Source organism: Acanthopagrus latus, chromosome 11, assembly GCF_904848185.1.
Source record: "Acanthopagrus latus isolate v.2019 chromosome 11, fAcaLat1.1, whole genome shotgun sequence".
NCBI lineage: Eukaryota > Metazoa > Chordata > Actinopteri > Spariformes > Sparidae > Acanthopagrus > Acanthopagrus latus.
Window position 1 is genome coordinate 21,627,782 of NC_051049.1, and position 26,448 is coordinate 21,654,229.

General features: G+C 40.6%; 1 protein-coding gene across 6 annotated transcripts in view; it reads right to left on the bottom strand.

Moving 5' to 3' along the window:
- The window catches only part of nek7 (NIMA-related kinase 7), a 74,266-nt gene extending 48,542 nt beyond the window's left edge, over positions 1 to 25,724 (bottom strand). For 3 of the 6 annotated variants that reach the window (XM_037113892.1, XM_037113893.1, XM_037113890.1), the window contains exons 1-2: positions 25,418 to 25,720; positions 4,342 to 4,429 (exon numbers count right to left, since the gene is read on the bottom strand). In XM_037113892.1, coding sequence (XP_036969787.1) covers positions 4,342 to 4,401 — 60 coding nt within the window. In that variant the 5' untranslated portion in view covers positions 4,402 to 4,429; positions 25,418 to 25,720. Of the gene's footprint in view, positions 1 to 4,341; positions 4,430 to 25,417 lie in introns of all 6 variants that reach the window. The other 3 variants (XM_037113889.1, XM_037113887.1, XM_037113888.1) reach the window with 3 other exon arrangements.
- Between the last annotated feature and the right edge of the window lie 724 nt (positions 25,725 to 26,448).

The following is a 26,448-nucleotide window of genomic DNA, read 5'->3' on the forward strand; positions in this document are numbered from 1 at the left end:
TTTTTTGGCAGCCAAGGGGCCGGGCTGCCAGGCAGGATTATGTCAGCCAGCGGCCCCGGCATTAGACACTTCATTAGAGCTAATCTGTTTAGCAGTGGGCAGTGTATGTAAACTTCACAGGCCATTTGCGGCACCTCTTCGCCCCCTGGCCTGGCCTTCAAAGGGCAGCCAGGCCAAAGCTGACTGACAGGCCGTCTCATCTGCCGCACTCGGGTGTCACACAATCAGGAGCTCCCAGCTGAAACACAAGGCCCAGACACACTCACACACGCACACACACACACGAAGTCACAGAGGAATGACCCTGAATGACGCAGGGGTCAGTGTCTAAACAAAACTGGGGGAGATGGTTATATAGACTACTGCTTTTAAGGATCTAGACTTGATTGTTAATATGTTGGTTAAATATGATGGTAGAGTCTAAAGAAACAGGGCTGTCTTCTGGACCTTTAAGAAGAATGGGGTCCTGTTTTTTTTCTCAGGTAAATCATGGGACAAATGCTGCCAAGGATACATGTTTGATTCTTACGTGGAATTTCCATCATTTGAAAAATTAAAAAAAGTTAAATTACTAAATAATGTCTGCTTTTTTACATTTATCCATCACAAACCTCTCATATTAATGTCAAGGCAAAAACAATAAATGTACCTCATCTAATACTGGCCAAAATAAATGAGGAGGGGGTCACACGTTAAATGTTTGAAATCCTCACTTACTAAGGCATATACAAAGAATCAGTTTGTGTTAGGCACATTGCTCGTCACAGTCTCTTTCTAAATTTTGATCTTCATCCTCTTCTTGACTTACATTTCTGTGCTGTACCATGTGGTACTCTTATCACTTAAATCATTCTGCTTGGTGATGGGGATAAGCTGCAGGGGATGGAGATTAAGTGGCAGTCATGCAAGGTATTGTGGGTAACGTCTGTAAGGGACAGCGTGTCTTGGGTATAAAGGTGACATACAACCGCCATGGGCAACTCACTAGCAGGAGAATTGAAAGGGAGAGAGGAGAGCAGAGCGAGAGACAGTGGGAGAGACAGACAGACAGCTCATAGGAGGAAGTGTGATTCGGGCTGCCCAATAATGACACCATTGCCAAACACAACTGACAAGACACATGGAGAGTGGAAGAGGGAATGCGGAAGACAAGGAGAGGGAGAGAGAGTGAGAGGGGGGAGAAGACAGGCAGCAGAGGGGAGAGGGTGTGATGTGACAGCCCAGCGGTGCCAACGGCTGCCACAGAAAGGCCAGCGGCGGCATAGAGGTGCTGTCTCCCATGGAGAGAGACAGTGAGGGAGGCAGAAAACAGAGCGAGAGAGAACTGTCCACACTCAGTGGCTACATTCAAAATCAGATCACTTTATACTCGGGTACATATATTCACCCTTAACTAGATGATTATTAGCATGCATATTAGAAGCATATTGACATTATAGGTCACTATAAAGCACCTACTGACACCTTATTCTGCATGATCATAATCAACAACTACAACTAATTGGCTATTAACAACGAGTAGTGGAAAGACCACAAGACTAGTCGTTCTACCTTAATGACATGTAATTAATGTGGTCTGTTCTTAAGTAGCAAAAGTCAAAACTACAGTCCTTAATGGTCTCCTTGGAATGTTTGTTTTAAAGAGAAGTCTTGTGGAGGTTAATTAGTGTCAAACTACTAGTGAAGATTCAGGCTTGTCAACCGTGTTTGGGGTCATTTAGTGGTGATCAACATTCAGTCCAGTGCACTTGAAAGAATTCTTCACGTCTTCATATTATGGCCACCAACATGATATAAAAAAGTATTGTGATTTTATCTGTACTAGAACCCGAAAATAGAAGTATAACTATGAAGCATGAAGCATAGCTATGACTTAGATAAATAATGTGTAAATGATGTGCAGTTTGATTTCTGCTAACCAAAACAAAAAGAGATTTCTTCATTGGCTTTGCTTTTTTTAATTGTTTCAGTATTTAGGTATGGATGGAGATCTCCTCGAAAACCACCTCAAAGCTTCAATGTGAACACAAGTTGTTTTTACACGTAAACAAAATTAGTCGGAGTAGTGTGGATGTAGTCTCAAAGTGAGACAGGGAGGGATGCAAGGAGACAGAAACAGCAACTGGCAGGCAGGAGGGGGACTCCACTCCCATCCTCACCAGTCACCTGCCCCCTTGAGCACGGCACCATGCAATATTCATCTTCAGCCAGTCAGCCAGTGAGCCAGCCAGGCAGTCAAAGCGGCAGGATTCACCCCAAAGGTGCTTCTCGTTCTTCTCCTCTCAATCTGCTCCACAACCGCACCGCCTTGTCTAGGCGCGTACTGACAGATCCATGTCTGTCAAACTCTGCAGTGACTATCAAAATCTGATCTGAGGGGGGCCTCCTTGCCAACCCTCCCACTCACTCAAAGAGCAAATGCGCCATTAAAAATGCACATCTTACCAGCTCATCTCGTTTACCTAATGCATATGCATCATACCTCCGGGACCAAGAGGAATGATATTGCAAGCGATACAGAATACCCTTCATCAGATATACAATTCAGATTCCTTCAGGAAGAGGCTGGTGGGTTTTTTCCCCCCCGTGCTACCGTGCAGACTGAACCTTGGGAAAGTGTGAAACAGATACAGGACTTGTTGAAAGGCACCCATCTGGATGCTGGTTAGACAGACAGACAGCCATCTACATACTCTAAGTGACTCCCTCTCTCAATCTCTCGCTAAATGTGAAATCAGTTCAGAGGAGCTCTTTGAGAGTGGAAAAACATGATGCAACATGGAAAGTTCACTGTGCTACCAATAACCTAAGCACAAGAAGTAGGCCTGAAATTAACACTGATGTAAACGGCTAGAAATAGATTGAAAAACAGAGAGAGAGAGATCATTAAGCCTGAACAATACACAGAATCAACTGTTGGGAGATCAGTGGAAGATCTAGTGTCTGTGTGTGTATGCGTGGGGGGAGTGTTGCCTAAGTGAAATTAATCATTAGAGCTTTTATCTGACTTTCTTCTGTGCGCTACCCAATTTATCGTTAATTTTACAATTACACATCTTAGAATAAATTAACCCCCTTGGCAATTCCAGTGTTAATCTTGCAGTGCCCTTGCACACACTAGAAAAACAACAACTGAGAGTACGGTCCTATTTTTAGTGTTGTTTATTTCTGAAAAATATATATAAATATATATCCACATTTACTCTGGGGCATATGGATGATCCTCTTTGTTTAAAATCTATTCAATAGTTATGGAGGCAAAAACATCCTTCTGGAAAGAAATCAATGGGCCTGATGTTGGAGGGCGGTATTAAAATCCAACAATGACCAGATTTGCACAGAACAAACCTGACTTGTATCGAACCAAGAGAGGCATGCAGGGAGGCCAAGCTCTGCCAGCCTCCAGAGCTCTGATCAATAGAAACAACTCAACATTCATCCACTGCTGTCTATCTTACACACACATACACACACACGCACACACACACACACACTACAGTGTTCTGAAGGATGCTCAGACTGAAAGCACAACTTGATTGACGCAAGGAAAAAAGGCTAATACGAATATTAACAGTTCAAAATGTGAAGGAGGTGGAATACTATGCTTGTAATAATTGGATGAATGGGTCATAAATTATTAATCCTCCCTCCATGTCCATGTATCTACAGGGGAACAATTTGTAATGACACAGTCCTTATTACATTTAACAAAATCACTCACAATATGATGTGAGATGACTATAATAACAGATGCACTGAAATAAAAACCCTTTGCAACAGCGGTGGTCTATATGTTTATTCATGGATAAATGTGTCTGCAGTTATTTGTTTTTGGTTAATCCAGTGACTGAAAAATCAAGAGCTGTGTTTACATGAACCCTTGTTTTCTACAAATTATCGGAATAATAGCCCAGTTAAAACAAAAGTGCCTCATGTAACCCCCTCAATTGAGAGTGAGTGATTTCACTTGGCCCAATCTGAATGAATGTTCAATCAGATCAAGAAGGGTGGAGTAAACTTCCATTCAACTGAAATACATCAGGGCCAAACAACCATGTAAATACTTGATCCGATTGCTTCTTTCTGGTTGGAGTGAATATATCATTTTGTGTTCAGCTAACATCAGGTGACACTGTTTCTGTGGGTCAGAAACATGGTGATAGCCAAACAGAAGTGATCTGTTGTGGATACATTTTATTTTTTTGTTAGAGTTTGCAAAAGATTTAAGGACTGCTGATTTAAGATCATGACAATCATGATCTCACTTAATGTGTCAGCCTACTTCACAGCCTTTGTTGGCTGTTTGGCTTGTGTTCATGTGTATCTGTGTGTGGAGTCTACCTGGGGCTGAAAGACTGGCACGGCTGCTTGCTGTCCTTGCGGCTGTGTGTCCATATCCATGGTGTTAGGAGCTCGATCCTTTGCACCTCTGAAAAACAGACCCAACAGAACTTCTGGTTATCTGACTCAACATTCACCATCAGACAAACGCTCAGCTGTCATTTCCTTTAAAAATATCTCTGATTTCTACGGCGAAAAACCACAACAAAAAATAATAACCTCAAATGAACTGGGCAACTGTTCTCTGTTGTTCAGCACCAAACTATTGATGCCGGTTGCTGCCAGAGTGTCCTGTTTCAGCAGAACTGGATCCCACGTCATGCCTGAGGATTTGACACCCTTTGTCTGGGTCGCTCTCAAGTTGCAGCATGGCAGAGTTACAAGAGGCAGTGATATTAATCTGAGCAGAACAGAAATAATGCCACTGCATGTTTCCTTGGCATTCCTCCAAGGAACCTTTCCTCAGAATTACTGGTTGTACTGGCATTTATGCAGTTCCACTTAATTTTTTTTTCCAGAGAAAATATAGGTCACACAAAGGTGAGTGTGTTGGGTACGGCTGTATGCCACGGTGCTATATAATTGCATGTTCTGGCTTGTAGCCTGGAAGCAAGCTAAGTGCATAAGATACTCTACCACCAGTTGCTTGGCTCATTTAAAAATCACACAGTGCCATAGTATAAAATGTTACACAAATTAAAAATTTACAAAAATATCTGGAAAAAAAAGGCATGATGCAAAAATGTTATTCACATGTGTATTTAGCTTATGATTCCAGCATCTCCACTCACAGAGGCTAAAGTATCTTGTGCAGCAGTACATACTGTGATGCATAATATGGTTACATAGTCAAACACAAGTGTGGTGAGGTGTTTGCATGTATTCAACATACACAGTTAAGCTAAGGAAATGTGTGTGCACATATTTGTTGTGATGTCAGAGTGTGTGTGCACATGCAAGTGTACTCATCCATCGGCACACTTGGTGCATGTGTTGAAAATGGAAATAGCGAATGTTGGAAAGCATTAACGAGTAGAAACTGTCAACAGAGGCAGTTAAAAAATGTAAAAAGTCCAGACTTTGTGTTTTCAAAAGTCAGTAACGGGTAAAAAGCAATGGCCATATATGGTTGGTTTACCAATTCAGATTCTAGAGAAGGGATTTTTGCCAATATCTGCTGTCTGTCTACAATATCTTATTTCATGAATACAATATATGTGCACAAACACAAATGGACACACACATTAAAGTTTCACACAAAAGGAAAGGGACACAACGCACTTCACAGTGGGACATTTGCATGTTTTTCCACTAGAGTGAAGGCCGCCTCTCTGCGGATCTGTCAGTCTGTCATTTGTGTATTACTAACTGTCTCTCTATCTCTGTCGCCTCAAACCTCCCCGGCCAATTAAAAATCCCCTGGTACAATGGAGAGGAGAATGGCAGAGAGGAGCTGTCTCTCTGCTGATGTCGTCAGTCCCATTCACTAAAGGCTAATGATACTAATTAGACATCTGCCAAATATATACATGTATATGCATGGCACTATAAATGCATGGTATTTGTGTATGTGTTGGGGGGGATTTATTATGCGTATAAAAGAAGGCATGTGTATTTGTGTGGGTGAGCAGGCACTTATTTTGCAAATACTGTGGTTGTTTATTTTAGATTAGTTCAGCTTTTTTTTCCAGGGCTTTGCTGGCCTTCATGTGAGCTTTGAAGATCATGAAAATAAGTGTTTGCACAACACTATTTCTCTCCTGGGACTGCATTGACTGTATTGGGAACATTATTTTCTGAAATTTACATTAAAAGGCTTGTTTCAAACAAGTTTAAATCAATTCAAATGTTAAAAGAGGTTTACACATAATACAGATTTAAAAGCACCAACCGCTGGAGGCAAAAAGGCAAACACAAAGAACATTGTTAATAGACCAATCCTGAATCTTTTGGTTCTTATTTTAACTTAATATGCCCACTAATAAAAACAATGTATGAAAACCAACTACTGCCATGACTTGTGTAAAGGCCCAACTCTGGTTAGGCTACCTAACAAATGGCACCATATAACTGATTAGTTAGTAAGTCTTCTATCAAAATGTACACAAATGTAGATATATTTTAGGTTACTTACAGTGTCCCAATTAACCTGCCTTCCTTTTAATAAGGGTTCAAATTGATTTAATTGATAGGAAGTATGTCATTCGTCATACTCAACAGCCAGTTTTTATTTGTTGCTTCCATACTTAACTGTGAACAAGTTGACTGATGGGTTTGAAAAGCAGTTCCCTACACATATAAACATACGTCAAACTAAATAAAGGGTCAGCACTTTAATAGTCTGCTCTGTACACAAAGTCATTTTAAACATAACCACATTAATAATAATAATAATAAGTTGACAAAGGCATTATCTGTCTACTTATCTGTTACTCTGGTATGTATGTGAGTGTTTGGCACTTAAATGCCAAAGTCGTCCAGTCATCACTTGCATTGGAAAGAAGTATGTTTATATGTTTGTCTGCTTTAAGAATTGATTATCAGTTCATCATTAATAGTACATGAAGTATGTTGGAGGTTTTTCCATTAGAAAATATTTTGAAGACTACATTGGGAATTAAATTATAAATCAACAGATAAGATACACACCAAGTTACAAAATAATAAATGAAATAACAAAAACAATGACTTGATTTAAATGGCTGTCACTATTCAACAGCTGGCTCAATATGTGCCCATCTCTGATTGTTGGTTATACTTTTTAACTGAACATTGAACAATCAATCAATCAGTCATTCATTAATATCCCTAACACCCAAAATTAACTCAGCTTCGAGGTCTATTTAGACAATCTGAAATCATCTTAGATATGCATGGGGATTTTAATACTAGGTTAAGGAAAAAAAAAAAAAAAACAACCATTAGACAAATGCTGACTATGTGGCCTTCTCGCTGGTTGTCATGGCCTTTTGATTTCAGTGTCACCGGGGACTTTACAAGTCATCCACCCAGGCGGCCTTCCTGCCTCTCGTAGTGAGTCTTTGCACTTCAGCTACGTGTTTTGTTAGATTGGGGCTGGCACCCTTCCTCGTCTCCCCAACCCTCTTGTGTTTCTGACTTTATACGTGTCAAAATAACCAGGGGGCATCTGAGCTCCCTGACGTTCTTTCGCCTCCCACATCCCACGTTAACGAGATCAATTAAGACTGCCATGTCAGATTAACACACAACAGGAAACAGCACAATTAACGAAGCTAACTCAATCAAAAGGAGGCAAGGTCACACTCTCAAGGCTCCACATTCACACACAGTTCAAGCATCGTGCAACCAACCAAAAGCAAAGCCTTGCTCTAGTTACAGGACAAATCAAACACACGGATTGATTTAATCCTTTATCATGTGAACTTCAAACCTACTAAATCTCCCTCTCCCTGCACCACTGTCTCCACTGCAGGCTGAATATGTGGACAAAATAATGTTCATGGCATGTATCCTCAATCCTAACATATATTCAAAGCCCTACTTGTCCCATCTAGATTCATGTTTTAGTGCCTTTGGCAGTAACCTGCAGCTATAATGTCAAAATTGTCACCTGTCAAACTATACTTTTAAATAAAAGAAATGTCTACAAATTAACCACAACCACTCTCAACATTCCCATTACAGTTAGGCTGTCGGGTGTGAATATATAATTTTTTTGTGGCTAGAAATTGGCAAGGTCTGCAGTATATTGGTAAGTGAGCAGCATTCATCTCTCTGACAAACTGATGGTTGTTTTTCTATTCAGTAAAGTGAAGGGGAAAAAAAAAACTTTTCGATCCAGACCACCAACCACTCAGTGTAAACAAACACTGTTTTCTGACTGTGTTCCATCTAATGTGAGACTCCAGCCTGACATTCTCACAGCAGGCCCAATCACACATAGGTAATTATATGATAAAGGAGGGAAGGGAGAAACAGAGTGAGGCAGAACAAGAGGAGGAAAGAGAAGGGTATTAACAAGACTATTTAGCAGTTTTTTGTGAACAGCCTTCTTTGTTCTCACACTTCCAGCACACACCTTATTTGTTAATTTGCCTTTTTTTTTGTTATCTTCAGACATGATTCCATTTCTCACCCTCTTCATACCATACTCATCTCAAATCTGTGATGTCTTTTTTGTTAATGTTCCTGTGACACTAGGGCTGTGTGATATGACAATATATATTGTATGACAATAGAAAAACAGTTATTGTTTCTTATCATGCTCTATCATTTATATTGCTGCATTGCAAGTCACACTCCCAAGGTAATATTTTTTTCACCTGGGATGGCATGGACGTTGTTCTCCAACCAGCAGAGGCAAAATGAGGAGCTCATGCCTCAAAGAGCGGCTAGTTTTGTCAAACAGACAGAAAAGTCTGACGCAGGCCATAAAGTATGGGTTATATTTTATAGATCAGTATTTCATACTTAGTTACATGCTTAATTTAATTCAATTGTGTGCAATGATTTAAAACAGAAGGAGAAAAATAATGGGGGTACAGAGTAATTATAAAAATAACGAAGAGTTTGTACATTTAATTTTACATTATTCGTACATACTGGTTTCCATGCGGCTATTTTATGTAAACTAAAACTGAGTGCTCATTAACGTCTTCCTTTCTTCTTAATTGTCTTGTTTTGAGTAATAAATTCATTTTACACACCAGGTCAAATCTGTTTTAAAGTGGTCTTGCTTGACAAACAGGTGATGGTCTATGCTTGTTACAGTCAGGTTATGATTGTAGGAACTTTGCATTTTCGAAGTTTGCACAAGGAAAAGTGGCAGTGTGCAACCTGTTAATATAATATTTTATTTCTTGTAGATTCTTCATTGACGACTTCTTCATTTGTCATAATTAGTATGATGTGCTTTTGCTCTAGCTCCAAAAGGTATGTACAGCTTGGCTTTTCGCAACATGGTGGACAACAAGTCATCCAATCTTGATATGAAAGAGCATATCTTCAGTCAACTGGGGCAAAACTGAGTAGGAGAAGCCAAAAAGTGAGTAGGACACAGCAGAGATGGAGTAGGACAGAGAGGGACAGATGCAGAACTGAGAAAAATGCCAGGAGAGAAAAAAAGAAGCGTGTTAGCCCTGATGTGTTCACGGTCCTGTGAGAGACGGTGTGGAGCTGTGCACCACAGAAGTTGGCACTGGCTTTAGCTCCTCTTTAATCCCCATTTCCTCCCTTCTGCATTATTCATTTATAGCAGGAGAAGAGGAAAAACAAAGAGTGAGAGCCGATTATAAAAAGGTGGATCAAGGCAAACTGGGAGGGAGGTTGGGGGGCCGAATGGAGAAGTGAACAGGAAGGGTCCCGGAATTAGGCCGCCCCAAAGAGAAGAGTGCTAAATCAGCTCTCAATCCGAGGACAATAAATATGAACAGAGACTGATGAGCTTGGGTCTAAGGAGGAGAGAAAAGAAAAGGGCAAGAAAGGAGGTGAAGGGGAGGCGGGTTAAAAGGGAGAGAGGAAAAATATAATGTGACACTATCCGGCCCGGGTGTAGGATGTAAGGGAATCAAAGGCACCTTTGAGGAGCCAGAAGACGACAGTGAAAGTGCTAGAAGAGTGGTGTCCATGATTACAAGAAGTGGAGAAATCTTTGAGTCTGTGCTCATGAAAGCCCACCCCAGGCCTCGTCTGAAACCCCTGCTTGACGAACACTGATGATACAGAAAAAGAAAAAAAGGCAGAGAGAGGAAGAGAACCACTAATGATGGAGGGGTCCAGATACTACAGAAGCAGCGCACTCTCCAATTCATTTTAATCACTATTCAAAATCATTAGCCCAAATGTGCAAGCACTCGTGTTCGTTGGACTACGAGCCGAGAGAGACGGAGAGCGGGAGAGGACCAACTACACCTCAGCATGTGAGCCAGTCTTTGAGGTCTTTGAGAAAGACGGTCCAAGACTTGATGGAATAGAAAATGAAGGGGAAACTTTATTGTCCCTCAATCTAAAAGAAAAAGCACAACATGAAGACGAAGGCAGAAACCTTTGAAGATAGGCTTTGTAAAGCCAGCCAAGCACACTACAGAGTCGAATCATTTAGACTTTTCCGTTCCCTAAATCTGGCGACAAAAGCATAAAGTTAATCAGGGAGCAACTCAGCATGAGAACACTAAAGAATCTGACAGACAGACAGGACCCAAACAACAACAACATTGACATCAAACAAGATTCATTATTCAACAGGCAGATCATGGCTGGATTAATGGCTATGTCTTTTGTCAGTGTGTAAAGCACAAATCAATGTATCTGATCAAACTCGATATGGTGTTTCAGACTCTTCCAACTACAGCCTTATCAAATCTAGATTTTTGGGGTCAAAACAGACATCAGTGTTCAACAGTCTGAAAATCTAATGACGATGTTGTTATTGTTGTTACCTATATTGTAAACAGCAAACTATTTTATAAGGATGCCTATAGCTTGGTTATTTCAGGACTGTGACAAATATACGTACTGGCCGGAACATTTTAAAATAAAAATTTGTTTTCCAGACATATTTTTAATTTTTCACATGCAATTTCATGTTAATCACTGGCAGACAAGCAGCAGGGCTGGGAAAATGTTATCTCCAAAAACGATACTATCGTCACACCTGGCTGCCAATTCGATGGGCACAGCGATTCTACAAGTTTTGCGGCTCAATATTATGGTTTACTGCAATTTTTGGTTTTGTTTTTTAACACTAGACCATGGGGACAAGCAAATTCATATACTTCCAGGGAATGTTTATCATGAATCTAATTTCCAAAACACAATGTACATCACATGTCAGTCAATCTTTCACAGTTTCATTCAGCAGCATTACTGCTATACTGCATATAAGAGTGATGAATAAAATACCTTTTGGGGGGGAAAAAAAAAAACAAAACAAAACAAAACAAAACATACATGCATTTGACTTAAAGTGGTTGCTAGGTGAGCCTTGCCTGTGTGCTTGTCTACCTTCTCTTCCAGCTGAATGCACAATGTGTGCACATATGTGTTTGGGACTTTGACATGAAGTATAAAACTGTAAACTGTGATGTTTTTGCTCTGTATGTGTGTGATACATTTGTGCAACTCAGACCTTCACCCTCTCCATAGCGGAGAGAGAGTGCAGCAAAACAATAAAAAAGGGAAATAAGATAAAGGAAACCGCTGAAGTCCATAGGGACTTTACAAGGCCAGTGATCCATAATGCTGCTTTCTAACTATTTATAGGCCTCCTTTACATTTTTCACTTTCAAATTTTTATAGGCTAATGATTATTTCACTGCAGAAGTAAATAGCACGGCACAAATAGCCTGGGCTTCATGTGAGGCCTAAATTGATTTATTCCCCAACAACCTAAATAAAATAGCACAGTGCTCTGCTGCGCTGTGTGTCCATTTCACCTACTGCTGCTTCTATAAAACACATCTGTATCATCACTTGAACCTCCAAGAACCAGTAAATCCCATGAACAAAACTGGTATCTCCTCTGTTTTTTATTTATGCGTGTGTCTGCCTGCACGTGCACACCTGCACATTAATAATAATCCCCGCCAATCTCTGTTTTCCGTTCGCATTTTCAGCCACTATGTATACTAAAGATGTCCACCATTGAGTAAAGAACTCAAGCACATGCAGGTGTCAGCCACTGTCCTCCCCTTTCTCCATCTCCCTCGCTCTTGTCCTCCCCACCTCCTCCCCCCCATGCTCCTCTGTGCTCTGTTGCCTCTGTGTGTTGTCGACACGAGCTGGCACGTGGCTAAAAGCCCAGGCCACCTCTCTGCTCTATTGTCCTGCCCACTCCACAGCAGCACTGACGACTCTCTTGTGGCGAGGGGCCCTTTGTTGCCAGCCTGTCACTTCTGCAGGTGCCTTACAGCAAAAGGCAGGAGCCAGCCAGCCTGCACCGCTTCGTTAGTGCAGCGCACTGTTTGATGTGCTCATTTCATCAGCCGGAGACGGCAGCCAAGGAGGATGCTAATAATCACTTGAAAAACAAAAACATTCCACTCAAGCTTGTAAAAGATAAACTCCAATTTCAATGATAAAAGAAGAGTGACAGGCAGCCATGGTACCAGTCAGAAAAAGACCGTCAGCCACACTACCCCTCTCTCCTTCTTCCCTCACCACCCGCCTTTTCCTAGGTGAAACCAATTCATACTGTCAATCACTGAGAATAAACAAGATATATTGACAAATTGCTGACTGTGTAAGGAAAGACAAAATTGTGTGGGCAAAGTATGCAAAAACAGAACTGCATTTAAGACAGCTGTGTGATCCCTCAGAAACCAGCTTAGTGTGAGAAGGAGCAGGCTGTGTGAAGGAGAGAACCCCCCCAGGCGTTCAGGAGAGGGGACTCTGGGGGTTTGGGCTATGCTTGCACACCCTCACTACATTCACAGCCCTTCAAAATGCCATATCACCATCACACCTCAGTTAAAACAGAAACTGAATGCATCATTTGTGAAAGAAAATCAAGAGCACTTAATTTGGACTGGCTGATGTAGCTGCAAGTGATGCCACGAGTTTTATAAGGTTCAAGGGACTTTAATCATGCATGTAGTTTCAAATCCGGGTTGCAATGGTTTGACAGCATAACTAATTACAACTTTTAAATGCAGTATCTAAGTCAACATTTGAACTGGTCATTGTTTACAATCTATTTAGAAAATGTAATACATGAAAGTGGAAAGCTGGATTTGCAGATAATTTTTCTAATCGTTGTCAGATGAAGACAGGACAATGCACTTCGCCTCTTTTACTCTCCAAGTAGACCGTTAACCAGCATGAAGCCAATGCCTCCTCAAATGTGATGGTCAACACGAGGAACATATACCAGTGTGTCTCCAATATCAAAATTTTGTCCCTGGCCCACAGATTCTGCATTCATGTGCAGACACAATATCATAGCGATTAACTCATCATTGAAGCTCCAGTTCGATTTTGGTTTTAATCTTAAAACAAAGCAGCAACTTTAATGCGAGCCCCTCACTAGTTAAAACTATTCAGATTGTGTCGTCACTGTAAAAGCACAGTAAAAGCACCATTACTTATTAAACTCTCCTACACTTTAAGCAACCAAACATTGGCAAATAAAAATTAGAGCAATGTAAGTAGGGCAAGTATATGATTATTTCATTTTTATGGTTAATAAAGCAGCTATTGAGTACACCTCTCAGTACATTTGAACCTTTGAACCAAATATCCACACCCAGATTTACACACCACAGCATGACGAAGATCCCAGGGCTTTTGGTTGCGTTAGAGCCCTGTGGCAACAACTCCTGGTCTTTCACAATGCAAAAAAACAGTATTGTACGGCAGAGCAGAGCTTCTACTGCTCCAGGACCAATAAGGGCTTTGTTTGTTCGCCATGTCACTTACTGACCACCAAATTAGCTTCATCACCTCTGGCACCAGGATATCGGATGTGACAATCTGTACCACAGGGCTGGGGCTCTGTTTGTGTACAAGGCTAGAGGGCATAAAGTAAAAAATAAAAGACATAAAATAGGGACAAATGAGGGAAATTCGTGGAAAATGAAATAAGGGAATGCCGCACTCACTTTTTTGTTCTGTTCTAAATAAAAGATTGTGTTACACAGCATTTACACCAATAGTCTGGTCTTTATCAGCACAGATGTGTTTTCTGAACCCTAACATAACCTTCTCACTGTAACAGGAATCAACAGATGAGACCATCATCATCTAGGCAATGATTCTGAAATTACATTACTGTTCTTTGTCCTCTATTAATATCAATAAAGGAGGAGATGGTGCAGCAAAGGAGGCAGCCAGACATGGCCTAGGAAGAAAAAGAGCCGTCAAAAACACAAACCTTTATGTGATGTGGTAAAAGAGCAAAAACATAATTTGGCTGAATGTGTAAAAAAAAAAAAAAAAAAAGAGCACTTAATGCGTAAATTGACTTTAACAAAAGAAATTAAAGTATAATAGGTGTTTAGGGAGATCACAAAGCACATCAAACAGTTTTCATCTTTTTTCCCCAATCTTAACCAGCATTACTGCTCTCTACCCTGCATGCACTTCTGGCTGTGACTGAGCTAGGGGAGAGCAATGATTACACAGAAACTGCTGACCCATCACTGTGTTGTTTGGAGACGATGTGGCCTGTCATTTGAGTTTCTCATCTATAAAACAACAATTAAAAAACATCTGGTGAATGTAGTCTATTTTCCCTTCAAACAAAACCAGCAGTTTCTCATACTCCCTTAAAGCAGGTTTTCCCCCCTTTTCCCTTGATACTTTGAAGCAGTTACCCTGCGTCAGCGTCGAAGTTTGTCTAAGAGGAAATGACAAGAGCAAGATGTCCAAATCATTAGTAATGTGAGAGGAGCAGTTCCCAGGCATGTCTAGTTACATAGTTGAGGGCTAACGTGAGGGCTATGTGCTTGTGTTAGGGCTTTTCTGGGCCCAAGCCTCCTCATATGCTCTTGGGGGGGGACAGGGGAAAAAGGACCACAACCCTTCAGCATCTCCATGATCAGAAATTGAAACATCCAAGACCCTGAACTTAGAGCAACCTTAGCTCAACCCTAATGTTTTATGAGGAGAGAAAAAGATACCAGCACAGAAAGTGTGGTCCACACTTTAATGGAATACACATAAAATTACAAATAGATGCAGGCACATACAGAAATGAATGCAAAAGGGAATGCCTACACTGAAAGCATACAAATAGTGTGCCCATGGGAATGTGTCTCCACAAAAATCAAGCCCGGCTCTGGTTCAGTTTCAGCCTGCTGTGGCTTCTGTGGTGGACCCTGCTGGCTGCCGCACACATACGCACACACAATCTTCTAACCAGATCCAGAACACTGCTACTCAATCAGAGGTCAAATGCAGTACTTTCGCTGCATATGAGCGTGTATACACCCATGTTACTATCATACTGCCAAAGAGGATGACTCCTTAATATGAAACTGACAATAACTCGGTACGCGGTACTAACCATTTCGGTTGTTTCCAGGAGCACAATTTATCCTGGCTGAGACTCGCATCACATAATGTCGAAAATATTTGGTTTGACCACATGTCTAAATCAAAGCACAGCCAAATTAACAGCTGGAGGCACGTTTTCTTCAAGGTTTTGAATTTGAAATTTGAAAAATAGAAAGTGTGTGATGATTTATAACAGGGCCACAGGAACGCATCCATTGTTCATTTCTAGACATATGGCTCTGTCTTGAAGAGTAGGTGTGCCTTTGAGGAAAAACTTGGGACTGAAAATAAATCAGGAATAATGTGACTATATAAAAGCCAGTCAACATTTTTTGGAATAGGTACTTTGAAATGAAATCTGCTGGCATCTATTTTGTTATTTTACTTGTCTATCACATATCAAAATTCTAGGGAAAGAAGTATGTGCACAGTTCTGAAGTAAGAAATGATGTTTATCCTACCCTTTCACTGACTTAAAATTGTTCTAGATAGGCCAAGAGCAGAAAACAAACACCTCAAAAATGTACACTTGTACAGAAATCATTATAGAAACATACAAACTAACATGCATGTGAGCACAACACATGCATAGGCAGACACACAAACACACACGCAAGAAGTCCAATGCTTATTTTTATTCCTCGGGCACTCATCCTTCTTTGCATGAGTGCATCATCCGGCACACCGACAGAGAATCCTAGTATGTGTGCGAGTGTGTGTGTAAGGAGCTGACGATGGGAGAATAACGTTGCCCCTGAGGGGTCGCACCTCTCTCCATTCTCGCCCTCCTCCCTTATCCCTCCTCTCGACTCTGTGCCTGCAGGGATTTCCCTTTTCAGTTCAGGAGAGATGTCAGACCTGTTCCACCATCCCTCACACAGAGGCTGGACTCTGCCCTCCGTTCACCCAACATCTGTAAAACTCCAGAATCAGTCTCATTTCTGCATATCAGGGCCAAGTGGAGCTTAAGAGCTGACTCAAAACACAGTATGTGTTTATAACCCAATTCTTAGTGGGAAGTTAATCATTGCAGTATATAATATTAATTCAGAGACAAGGTGGTAATAATGAGGATCCCTGTAGAATAACTTGCCCTTAAACACTTGTTAACAAGCAAAAATTATGCTGTATCAAAATGATCACTCAAAAATATTAAGCAAAAGGAAGAGAGCCAGGAATAACAGGAAATAATCAAATGTCACAACCTAGGAAACAGCCACTTTCTCATTCTTTCATCTTTCTTCATCCTGTCATTAGATCCATCCAACTTTTTGTTTTGCAAACCTGGACTTGGTGTTTCCACAAATCCAAAAGTTGATTTCAGACATCAACACAGGCCAAATGGGAACTTAACACAAATGAATATAGAGCCAACCATTGATTTAAGGAAGCCTTGCTGACCAAATCCAGTTGAGATTTAGATGTGATGTGATGTGATGAGATGTTTACCAGCACTTCAGATTATTACAAATCAATGTTCTAAAGTAAAATATAGCAGTCTGTCAGCCTGTCTGTCACAGAACAACGTGAAAATATTCAGAAAATTAAAAAGCCAGTCACTAAAATTGCAGAGAAAGAAAGAAGAGAAAAAAGAGCAAGCGGAACAGAGAGAGAGAAGAAGGCTCCACAACAGGATTTGAAAGCTGCTAAGCTAGATAGGCTTTCCCTGCCTCCTTCACATATTAGAATATTAATATTAATGAAACTTCCTGTCCCCCCTCCCTGTTTTTCCCCCTCAGACGATTTGAACATGAAAAACTTAAAAAGCACAAATTCCAGGAGTTGCGTATCACAGTTTGACCCGGAGCCACACAGCAGACACCAACCATGACAGACTCACTGTTCAAAGCAAGCGGGAGTCGCTTTCATCAGGGGATCCTAGTGGTTCTTTTTTTTTTTTTTTTTTACAGTGTGACACCACCAGCCAATGCCATCTGCCTTTTTCAAAATCAGAACTTCAAGATGTGCTTCCTGCTTGTGCGTTGTTTTTAGGTGGGCTTCACAACCAAGGCCCAGCATCACGCAGGCTTTTGCTGCTATGCTGCTTGCTGACTGCTGTTTACAGCCAAACCCCGCAGTGTGGCGCAATGTTAAATATTCACTGTTAAACTGTCAAGCCAGGACTGGCTGGGAACCCAGCCAGGCATTCACAGTACAGAAGCATCAGATGCCCCCCCCCCATTCAAACACAACCCGACCAAATCAGTCACTTTACCTCCAGCCAATCCAGAATCAGACCAGCACATCAGTTCCCACCTCCTACCACACACCCACTTCCTGAAATGCCAAGACCCCTGAGCACCACTTTTTTAATCCTCTTCTTCTCCTCCATCCATACTTAAAGTTCATTTTCTTCATCATAAATCTATGCACAAATACATTAAAATGTACATCATTTGCACTTAAAAGACACCTCTGCTCTAGGCATGAGAAAGCCGTTACTGACTCCTGATGCCTGCCTTCAGACATCTGTAAAATATTTTTATTCGGTGCCCCAATACCGCACTGGCAAAGGTCTCTCATCCTTGGCTTGGCAGGACTTCTAACAGAGCCAGCCGGCAGCGCCATACAGGCCTAACCCCTGCTGCTGCAGCTTCCTGCTGCTCTGAGGGAATCAGGCTGCCTGCCTCCCATTGACTATTGGCCAGGCTGGGCAGGGAGGAGGAGGCTGAAGGAAGAAGGCCCCGGGTACAGTGGACCCCTGGAGACAGGAGCATGGGCTAGAATGGGGGGGACAGACTGAGATTGAGGGGCTGGACAAGGGGAGAATAAGTGAGGGAACTAAATAGGAAAGAAGAGGACTGATAAACAAGAAGAACCACGGGTCCAAGATCATAAGCAGCAAAACGGGAAGAGGAGAAGAGATGGGTGGCATAGAAGTGGAAAGGGAGCAAGAAAAAGGGGCTTGGGGGCAGGTTAGGCAGCAGGAGTTAAGGGGAGCTTCTCATTATGACTCCTCTTCCTTCTGCATGCCCCCAGGGCTTGACCACAACCTCAAAGCCCCAGGCCAAACCAAGAGATGAGGGAGACCACGGAAGACTGCTGTGAGTCAGGGTACAAACACGGACAGAGGAGGGGGGGGGGGGGGGGGGCATGTCCCCTCACCCAAATGAGGCAGTGTGAAATAAAGAGACAGATAACGACAATAATAGTCAATAATATGAATTTCACAATTACGTTTTTTTTTTTTTTTTACTGTGTTAAATGGTATGTACCTATGCCAAGACCACCGCCATATTTACATTTCTCAAAATAACAGTATAAGCAAGTCTATGTTGTTGTATGTCAAAAATTTGTGAAAAATGCTCATCATAATTTCCCAGAGCCCAAAGTGACACCTTCAATTTGCTTCAAACCAAGAGTCCCAAGACAAACAACTCGTCAGTTATTATCATAAATGACTAAAGAAAAGCAAAAAATCAGGACGTTTAAGAAGCTGGAGCCAGCAAATGTTTGATATTATTGCTTGAGTGACGACTGAAGCAATTCATTCATTATCAAAACAGATGGCCATTAGTTTTCTGTCAATTGACTTGCCTTTCTATTGCTCCAGTTATTTTGCTGATGTCTGGTAGCTTACAGTTTAAAGCCATTTCAATGTAGAAGAGTTGCAATACAGAAGTAATCAAAATTGCTGCCAATTAGTCCTGTTAGAAAAAAAATAGATGAATCTACTTATTGTTGTAGCTCTCTGAATTAAAATAATCATCACAATCTCCTCTTTAATAGCCTTCGATAAAATTTTGCATAAAATAATCATGGCGAGAGGAGTGCTTGTGTGAATCCTTTGAAAATATGGACAGACAAGATTTGGATATCATAAGCATGAGCCAAACTATAGCTTATTTCAGTTTCCAACTAATAGCAGCACTTATATCCATGACACATCTGAAACATGTAGTTAAAAAAAGAATAATTCAATTGAAACTGCACAGTTAAGCAGTTCAATCCATCCAACACCATGCCTTACATATATTTTCAGTGCTGTAAAGGAATGCACTGAATAGCAATTGGTATAACTTATAATCAATAAAGACTACGACATTTCTAAACCAATACTGGTTAATTAAGGAATGCCTTAACTGCTTCAATTTACAAAGTCATAGGTGAAGAAAATAAAAACAATCAGGAGATCAGGGGAGACAGTATAATGTCCCTGGCTTTTCATGCTGAATAGGGGGAGGGTAAAACAGACAGTCTGTCAAAACAAGATGCTCTCATACAAATCTGCTCTCTTCTGCAGCAAATCCCGTGTGAAACATTAAGGCTCATTTGTGATGGGACTGGAACAAATGCCCACAGCAGTCAGCAAGCAACACACACACAAAAAAAACCTTCCTCCCTCATTCTGTTCATGAGTGCAAATTCATTCTGCTTTTGTCTCATCTCATGACAAATGCATACTGTCACTGTCACTGATGTGGTGTTTACAGTGGCATATAGCATCTTGTAATTATTCTGTGAAAGTGAATTTGTATCCTGAGGGATTTGTATTTTTGCGTGTGGATAATCAAAAGAGATAGAGAGGGAGAGGGGACGACTGGAAAGTGATCTCCAATAAGAAAAAGAAGATGTTGCTTTCCAGCATAGTTCACAATATGCCAAAATGGATTTGGTAGCTTTGTTTAGATGGCAATAAACAGCTGCTTTTGTCTAAACAGGCATTGACCTACAGACACAATTTCATAAAAGTATTAGATATCTATAGTATATGCAGTTAATCAAGAAATGGCCAATGGCTCCTTATATAGGCTGCCACTGACTAAAAAAGGTTGGTATACAACTGACCCACAAAATGGGCTGCACAATTACTAAACTGTGCAAAATGAGAAAAGAGTTAGTGTAACAAATGCCTAGAACAGCTCCATTACACAGCTATTTCAGTCAGGTCAGTTTCTCCAAGTATTTGAAACACCAAATAGCTTGTTATTTTTGTCAATATCTCAAAAATATTGAAATGTTTTCACACTTTCTGTGTAAATTAACGTCATTTCTAAGTGGGCTTTGTTTTAACCTCTCCAGTTTGCACTTTGGCAATACAGGCTTACTGAAGCTATTTATTTCTTCATCTTTGTGAAATCACTTTTTTATGCTTAGAGGCTCTTCACTGTAAGTGGGAAAAATGCACTTTGTGGTATTGCTGTAATTAATCCATTACTTTAATAGGTTCAAAACTCCATTGCTTATAAATAGAGTTGTTTCATACAAGGCAAGATTTCAGGGCCAAAGACAAGACCGAGGTTCTACAAAGAAAAAAAACAAAAACAACCAAGAATATGGATAAAAGCTTTTTCCAACGCCCTTTGCAGTGAAATAAACACTGATATTGTGTGGTCGTGGCATAAGCTGACCCAGGGGCACTGAAAGCGTTTCATAAACTTTGAACAGGGTCCTAGGTCAGTAATTTTTGTGTTTGCATGTCTTTGTAGTCTGTTTCCCCCAGAGCACTACAGAGTCCATTGAGAAAAGGCATCAATGCCACAGTGAAACTGAGAACTTTCACGTGACATGGGAGCCGCGAGGCATCCTCTAAGGATATTTGAATGCTTGAAACATCAGTGACCCTTCATAAGATGGAAGGGAGATGGATATGAAAAATATTGACTGGCTGGCTGTTTGAGGAGAGTATAAGAAGCTGCTTAAACAGCCCACTCTCATTGCCAAAGACCTTATTCTAAACTCTAACCAAACTGAGCCTGGAAAAGGAAGACTCAATTCTAAATTCTTCTGGGGAACACTAAAGCTTTTATTTTCTTTTTCTTTCTTTTTATTATTAAAACAACTACTAACGACAAAGAAAGTACACCAAAAGAGCCAATGTCCTACCTTTGCCAGCATCATTTCTGTACAATGCTTGGCCAAGGTCTTTGACATCATGCAAAAGACAGTGCTTAATGTAGCTCAAAAATGGCCTTAGGAAGCATCTTCCTTCAAATATGCTTTGTGTGAGAAAAAAAAAAAAAACAGCTTACATTTTTTGTTCTTTGTTAAACCCAAAGGCAAGATGACTGTTAAAGTGGTCAGATGACAAATGTCTCATCTGATCTTTAATCCAGCAGAGGGGCTAGCTCCAGGGCTAAAACAGGAAACTCTCACAGGATAGAACGATTTGGTAAATTCCACTGCGCTAAATCACTGCTTAGGGTGCAGCAGTTTCTCTGCACCAATGAATGGCATTTAAGTTCCCACTCTGAATATCTTCATAGCAGAAAACCTAGCTGCCATATAACCTGCATGGAGATAGAATACTGCCTACTGGCCTAGGTTAATATGTACTGTATGTATGTGAACCCAAGCTAAATCACAGGAAAAGCACTGCAAACATACATCAATGCTTCTCTCTCAAGAGATGACATCACCAGTGCCTTTTCCACTAATCACGTAAAACAACTAGTGAGGTGATGAAGTCAAGATTTTTTTATGACAAAGGTGTTCTTTTAAATAGGGATGTTTCTGACAATTTCCATGACATTTAAATGTACAGTTAAAAAACAGTAGTCTAACGGTATGAAAATATTTATGAAAACAGTCAAAATGTTCGACAATTTCATCTGAAACTGTAATCACATTCTCCAATAAACAAATGCCTATTCTAAATACCACTGGAATATGTGCATTATGAATATTATACATTAACGTACAAAAACCTTAAAAAATGAAAATTATTCATCAGAGTATCAGGCATTGTTAACAGATAATCTTTTTTTATACAGCAAAATTAAACTGAGAAGACATGTCCTTTCAGTGTTAATTAAAGCCCTATTTGCACAGGACTAATATTACCTGTGAACCTCTACTCATTTGAAATAATTGTGGAGGTCGTCTGTGATCTTAGTCCTGTGCAAATCTGCCATGTCCATAATTTATAAGGTAAAAATTCCACCACAAATTACCTACCATATTTCACCAAACACAGAGGTCATGTGATAATATTAGTCCTGTGCAAATCCGGGGGATAATGTCAGTATATTCGAATTAAAACACAGACTTTGCCTACCCCGTGCCAATGCGCTGCATGAAACACAGACGTGGTGGGGTAATTTCTAAATCGGATGAGGCCCCCAGGTAATAGGGCTTAAGGGAATAGGGCTTATGTCACTGTGTAATTCAAATGTGTACCCTTATATAATCAAAAATATAATTTTAACGAATTCAACCAAGTTATATTTCTGGTGTTGACTACTGAGGGTAGCAATGTTTAATCAATGTGCACATCCCTACTTCCTGTAATTTTATTTTGAGAAACTGTCATTAATTGCTGCCATCCCCACTTTTTAGACTACCTTTACTACCCTAATTCAATCTCCATAATGTAACATGACAAAATGATAAAGTTTAGTCAAAGCCTATCAAAAGTAAACCTGTCATCAGCTCAAATTCAAAGCGGGATATACTGGCAGAAATCCCTCACCACAGAGACTGATGCAAACATTTGGCAGCCATTTGCTGATCATCCGGTTCATGACACATTCCTTGATAGTCAACTTCACAGAGCCAGCCGGTGTTCATCTCCATCACCTGATGACGCTGGCAGACTCGAGCCTGTTGTCTCTGACGATGATCGAATGTGGCAACAGAGAAGTGAGTAATAATTGGGTCAACAAGGTATGTCAGCTCCCACTAACTCTCGTCTGAATCATCTCTCTGCAGCGTAGCCAAATGTGATAGTATGACGCCTGAATTATTTGGCTGTGATAGGCAGCGACAGCAACATGGCAGGAGATACTGTTTTCAAGCTATTTGTGACCTCGACAATGGTTAGGCCTAGAAGAGGTGAGACACTGCCTACACACCTGTGCGGTTAATCTCTGAATTTTAGTTTTTTGGCTTGTTTTTTCAGTCTATAGATTGAATTTCCATATGATTTTATTCACAATTATTTTATATTTTAAAGAAGGATACAGATGCACTCAAATCTAAACAGAACTCTGGGTGTAATCAGTACGTAGGAAGTTTTGCAATAACCATTCTGACTGAAAAAAAGGCAGTGAGTCACGGAAGAAAAACTTTCTTTTTCCCAGAAGGATACTACTCGATTTATTTTTCATTCAAATAGACCATCTCTTTACAACTACCAGTTGTTCGCTTCCAAATAAACCCCGTCTTCCAGGCTATAACTCTTTTGATTTCATAGCGTGAAATAGACAGCTGGAAGCAGCACTTGAGCCAAACTTTTCCAGACAGAGATGGTTGGGAAACAATACACTGAGGCACACTGACACAATTTCCACAAAATATTACCTAATAGCAGAGAAAAAGTTGCTTAGTAGTCAGACTGGTAAACAAGGTTTTTTAAAAAAAAAAATAAAAAAAAAAAAAAGGGGTGGTCTTGTTTTAGCACGCCAACAACAATGGATTTAGCCTCCCACATCGGTGATGGGTACTACTACATGTTATAAAACCAAGCTCATAAATATTAATAAATGAATCTATTTGATCACATGGCATGACTTTTTTATTTAACTTTAACTTGACTCATATATCTTATTATCATAGTTCATTACAAGCTGTATGCCGTTACCCTCTGATCATTTATCATTTTGTATGCAAACTGGTCAATGCATCATTAGAGGCCATAGCCACAACCCCTCATCAATCTGCTTGACTCTCAATTTACAGCAGGTTTGAAGCCGGAGATGATGATACCTTAACGGACTCAATTATTTAAATAATGCCACCCTGCATGTTTTCAAAGAAGACCGGAGGTCACGCTATATGATACTGAGTCATATTCTAACTAGTGAGACAACAACAAAACCAAAATTAAACTAACTTATTTTCATCTCATCACTTGATGCTGACGTGTAGCATTTTAACTTAAAAAGCAATTTAACATTAGCCAGCATATGGCTAATAATGGCAAAGAAATTAACATAAAAAATAGTGTGCAATTTAGTTTATGGGATGACGATGTTACACTGGGTTACACAATGTAGAGGTGAATGAATGTTAGAAGTGCATTTAATAAGCTCAATGACTTTCACCTTCCTACAAAGATCCACCCTGCATTCCAATGTCAGTGCTACCGTATTATTCAGTATGCCAGGAAAAGATTTAATATTTCTGAATACAAATTATGTGGAATGCAGCGTGCCAAAAACTATGAGGACGTCCTACTATTCTGACCCACTATTCTCTTTGCAGCGAAAGATACGTACTCCAAGATTTCGTACAAAGGCAGGGACGGACATAGGAGCACGAGAGTCAAAATTCATGGCCCACTGTCATGACAAAGTAGTAAGTAGTGTGAGTTGTGTCTACATACTGTATGCATCAGTGTGTAAGGGCAGCTGCCGTGCATACTAAAAGTAAAAAAGAAAAAGTTGGTGAATCGGAATGTACCCCCGGTAACAGAGGCTGTGACTGCAGACAGTAAGTGTGTTCATATGTGCCTATAGCTGCCTGATAGGGGTCTGTGGTTTTCATTTTCAGGGTAGTATGTCACTGTGTCACGCTCTAGATTGGGTTTCCTCTTACAGTGTATCACACTTTTAATAATCTCAAGTAAAGTCGGGCTGAATGAATACTTGCTTCTGCAGATATATCACTGGGGGGAAAATGTGTTATGATTATAAACCACACAAAAATTAGTGAAGGCAGCCATTTTCTGTAGTGTCACAGGACATTAGTCTTGTCTGCTGTCAGTCACTGTAGCATGGCATCAGTGAGTGGCTCTTTTATTTGCTTACTGTCATGCCACCTCAGATTTAGCCAAAATGCATGACTAAATTAAGATGCTGAGTGAGATATGAAAAAACGTTCTTTCGCACACTGTAGTCGAAACAGCACGATGTCACTGTAAACACTAAATGACAGCGGCGTCTGTGCAGTTTTAAGGTAGTGAAAGTTAGCAAAGCAGAATGCTAGTCGGCTAACAAGCTAAGCTACAGTTAGCTTACCAGCGAACTTCGTAGAAACTTTTTCAAGTGAGTGTCACTGACGCCAACTACAAACGGTGACCGTTTACAAGCTCTGTAAGACTGACAACTCCAGAATGAGTCAAAATGGGGAATTAAAGTAGTCTGTAAGAGGTTTGTTGGCCGTGTAGTGAAGAGTAAAGTCAAACAGGTACACTGTCAGCTAACGGTGTCTCAGCTCTTACCAGGAAGTGGGATCCTTGTTGCTAAGCTATTCCTTCTTCACGTTGAGAGTTTCTCCTGATGGTTATGGCGGTTGTCTTTGTTGTGACTTTCTCTTTCTTTCCAAGGTCGCTCGAGAGAGAAAAAGAGTCGACTCGGCGGGCCTCTCTTCTTGCGTGGCACTGTTGCCTGAGCGCTAAAAAAAAAAGTTTCTTTCGGAGAGAGAGAGAGCCTGTGCTGTTCGAGCCAGTCGAGATTGTGTACGTGTTTTCAGACAGTCTCTCCACTAGGCCCCTCTCATCACCACACTCATGACCCGTGTGCCAGTAATGTAAACAACCCAGCATTCCCGGAGCGCAGGGGAGGGGCAAGTGTCAAAGAGTGGAGGGAGGCTATCAAATACCGCGAGATTCAACAGGGAAACTCAAAACCACCACGGCACAACTCCTATTTTTTGTGTTCCAATGTGTGTGAGTATTTTTCCATGATTTTGTAGACAGAGAGAGGATATGATGGTTTTATTCTTGACCCTGGAAACAGCTGACAAAAACATCTCAAAGGGCAAAGCCACCAATGTTACATATTAAAGTGTGTTTACAGGTTTTTGGAAGTCACTGCCACATATGTGCACAAAGTAGTAAAATGCCTTTTGTGGCTCCAGAGGAAGCTGCACATAGTAAACTCCAGTGATGTCACTCAGTGGCTCAAGTTGCATTATGGGAATTGTAGGTGCCATGTTTTTTAAGAAAAAAAAAACAGTCCAATGGTCTGGCATTGGACTCCTGTAATGCTGACTTATGGGCAGTTGTAGAACTGAAGACATCACCTCCATTATTCCATATTTTAGTCTGCCTTTTAAAAGCCTGGTGCTTACATTTCCCACAATGTAACAATGCAATTAGGTTTCTTCCATTTTCTTTCTGTTGTTTGTTTTGTTTTGTTTGTTTGTTTGTTTAGGTGTTCCTTGCCCGAATAAAGGGTTTGAGGATAGAGGCTGTAAATGTACAAATTGTAAAGCCCACTGAGGCAATGTGATTTATGATTTGGGGCTATA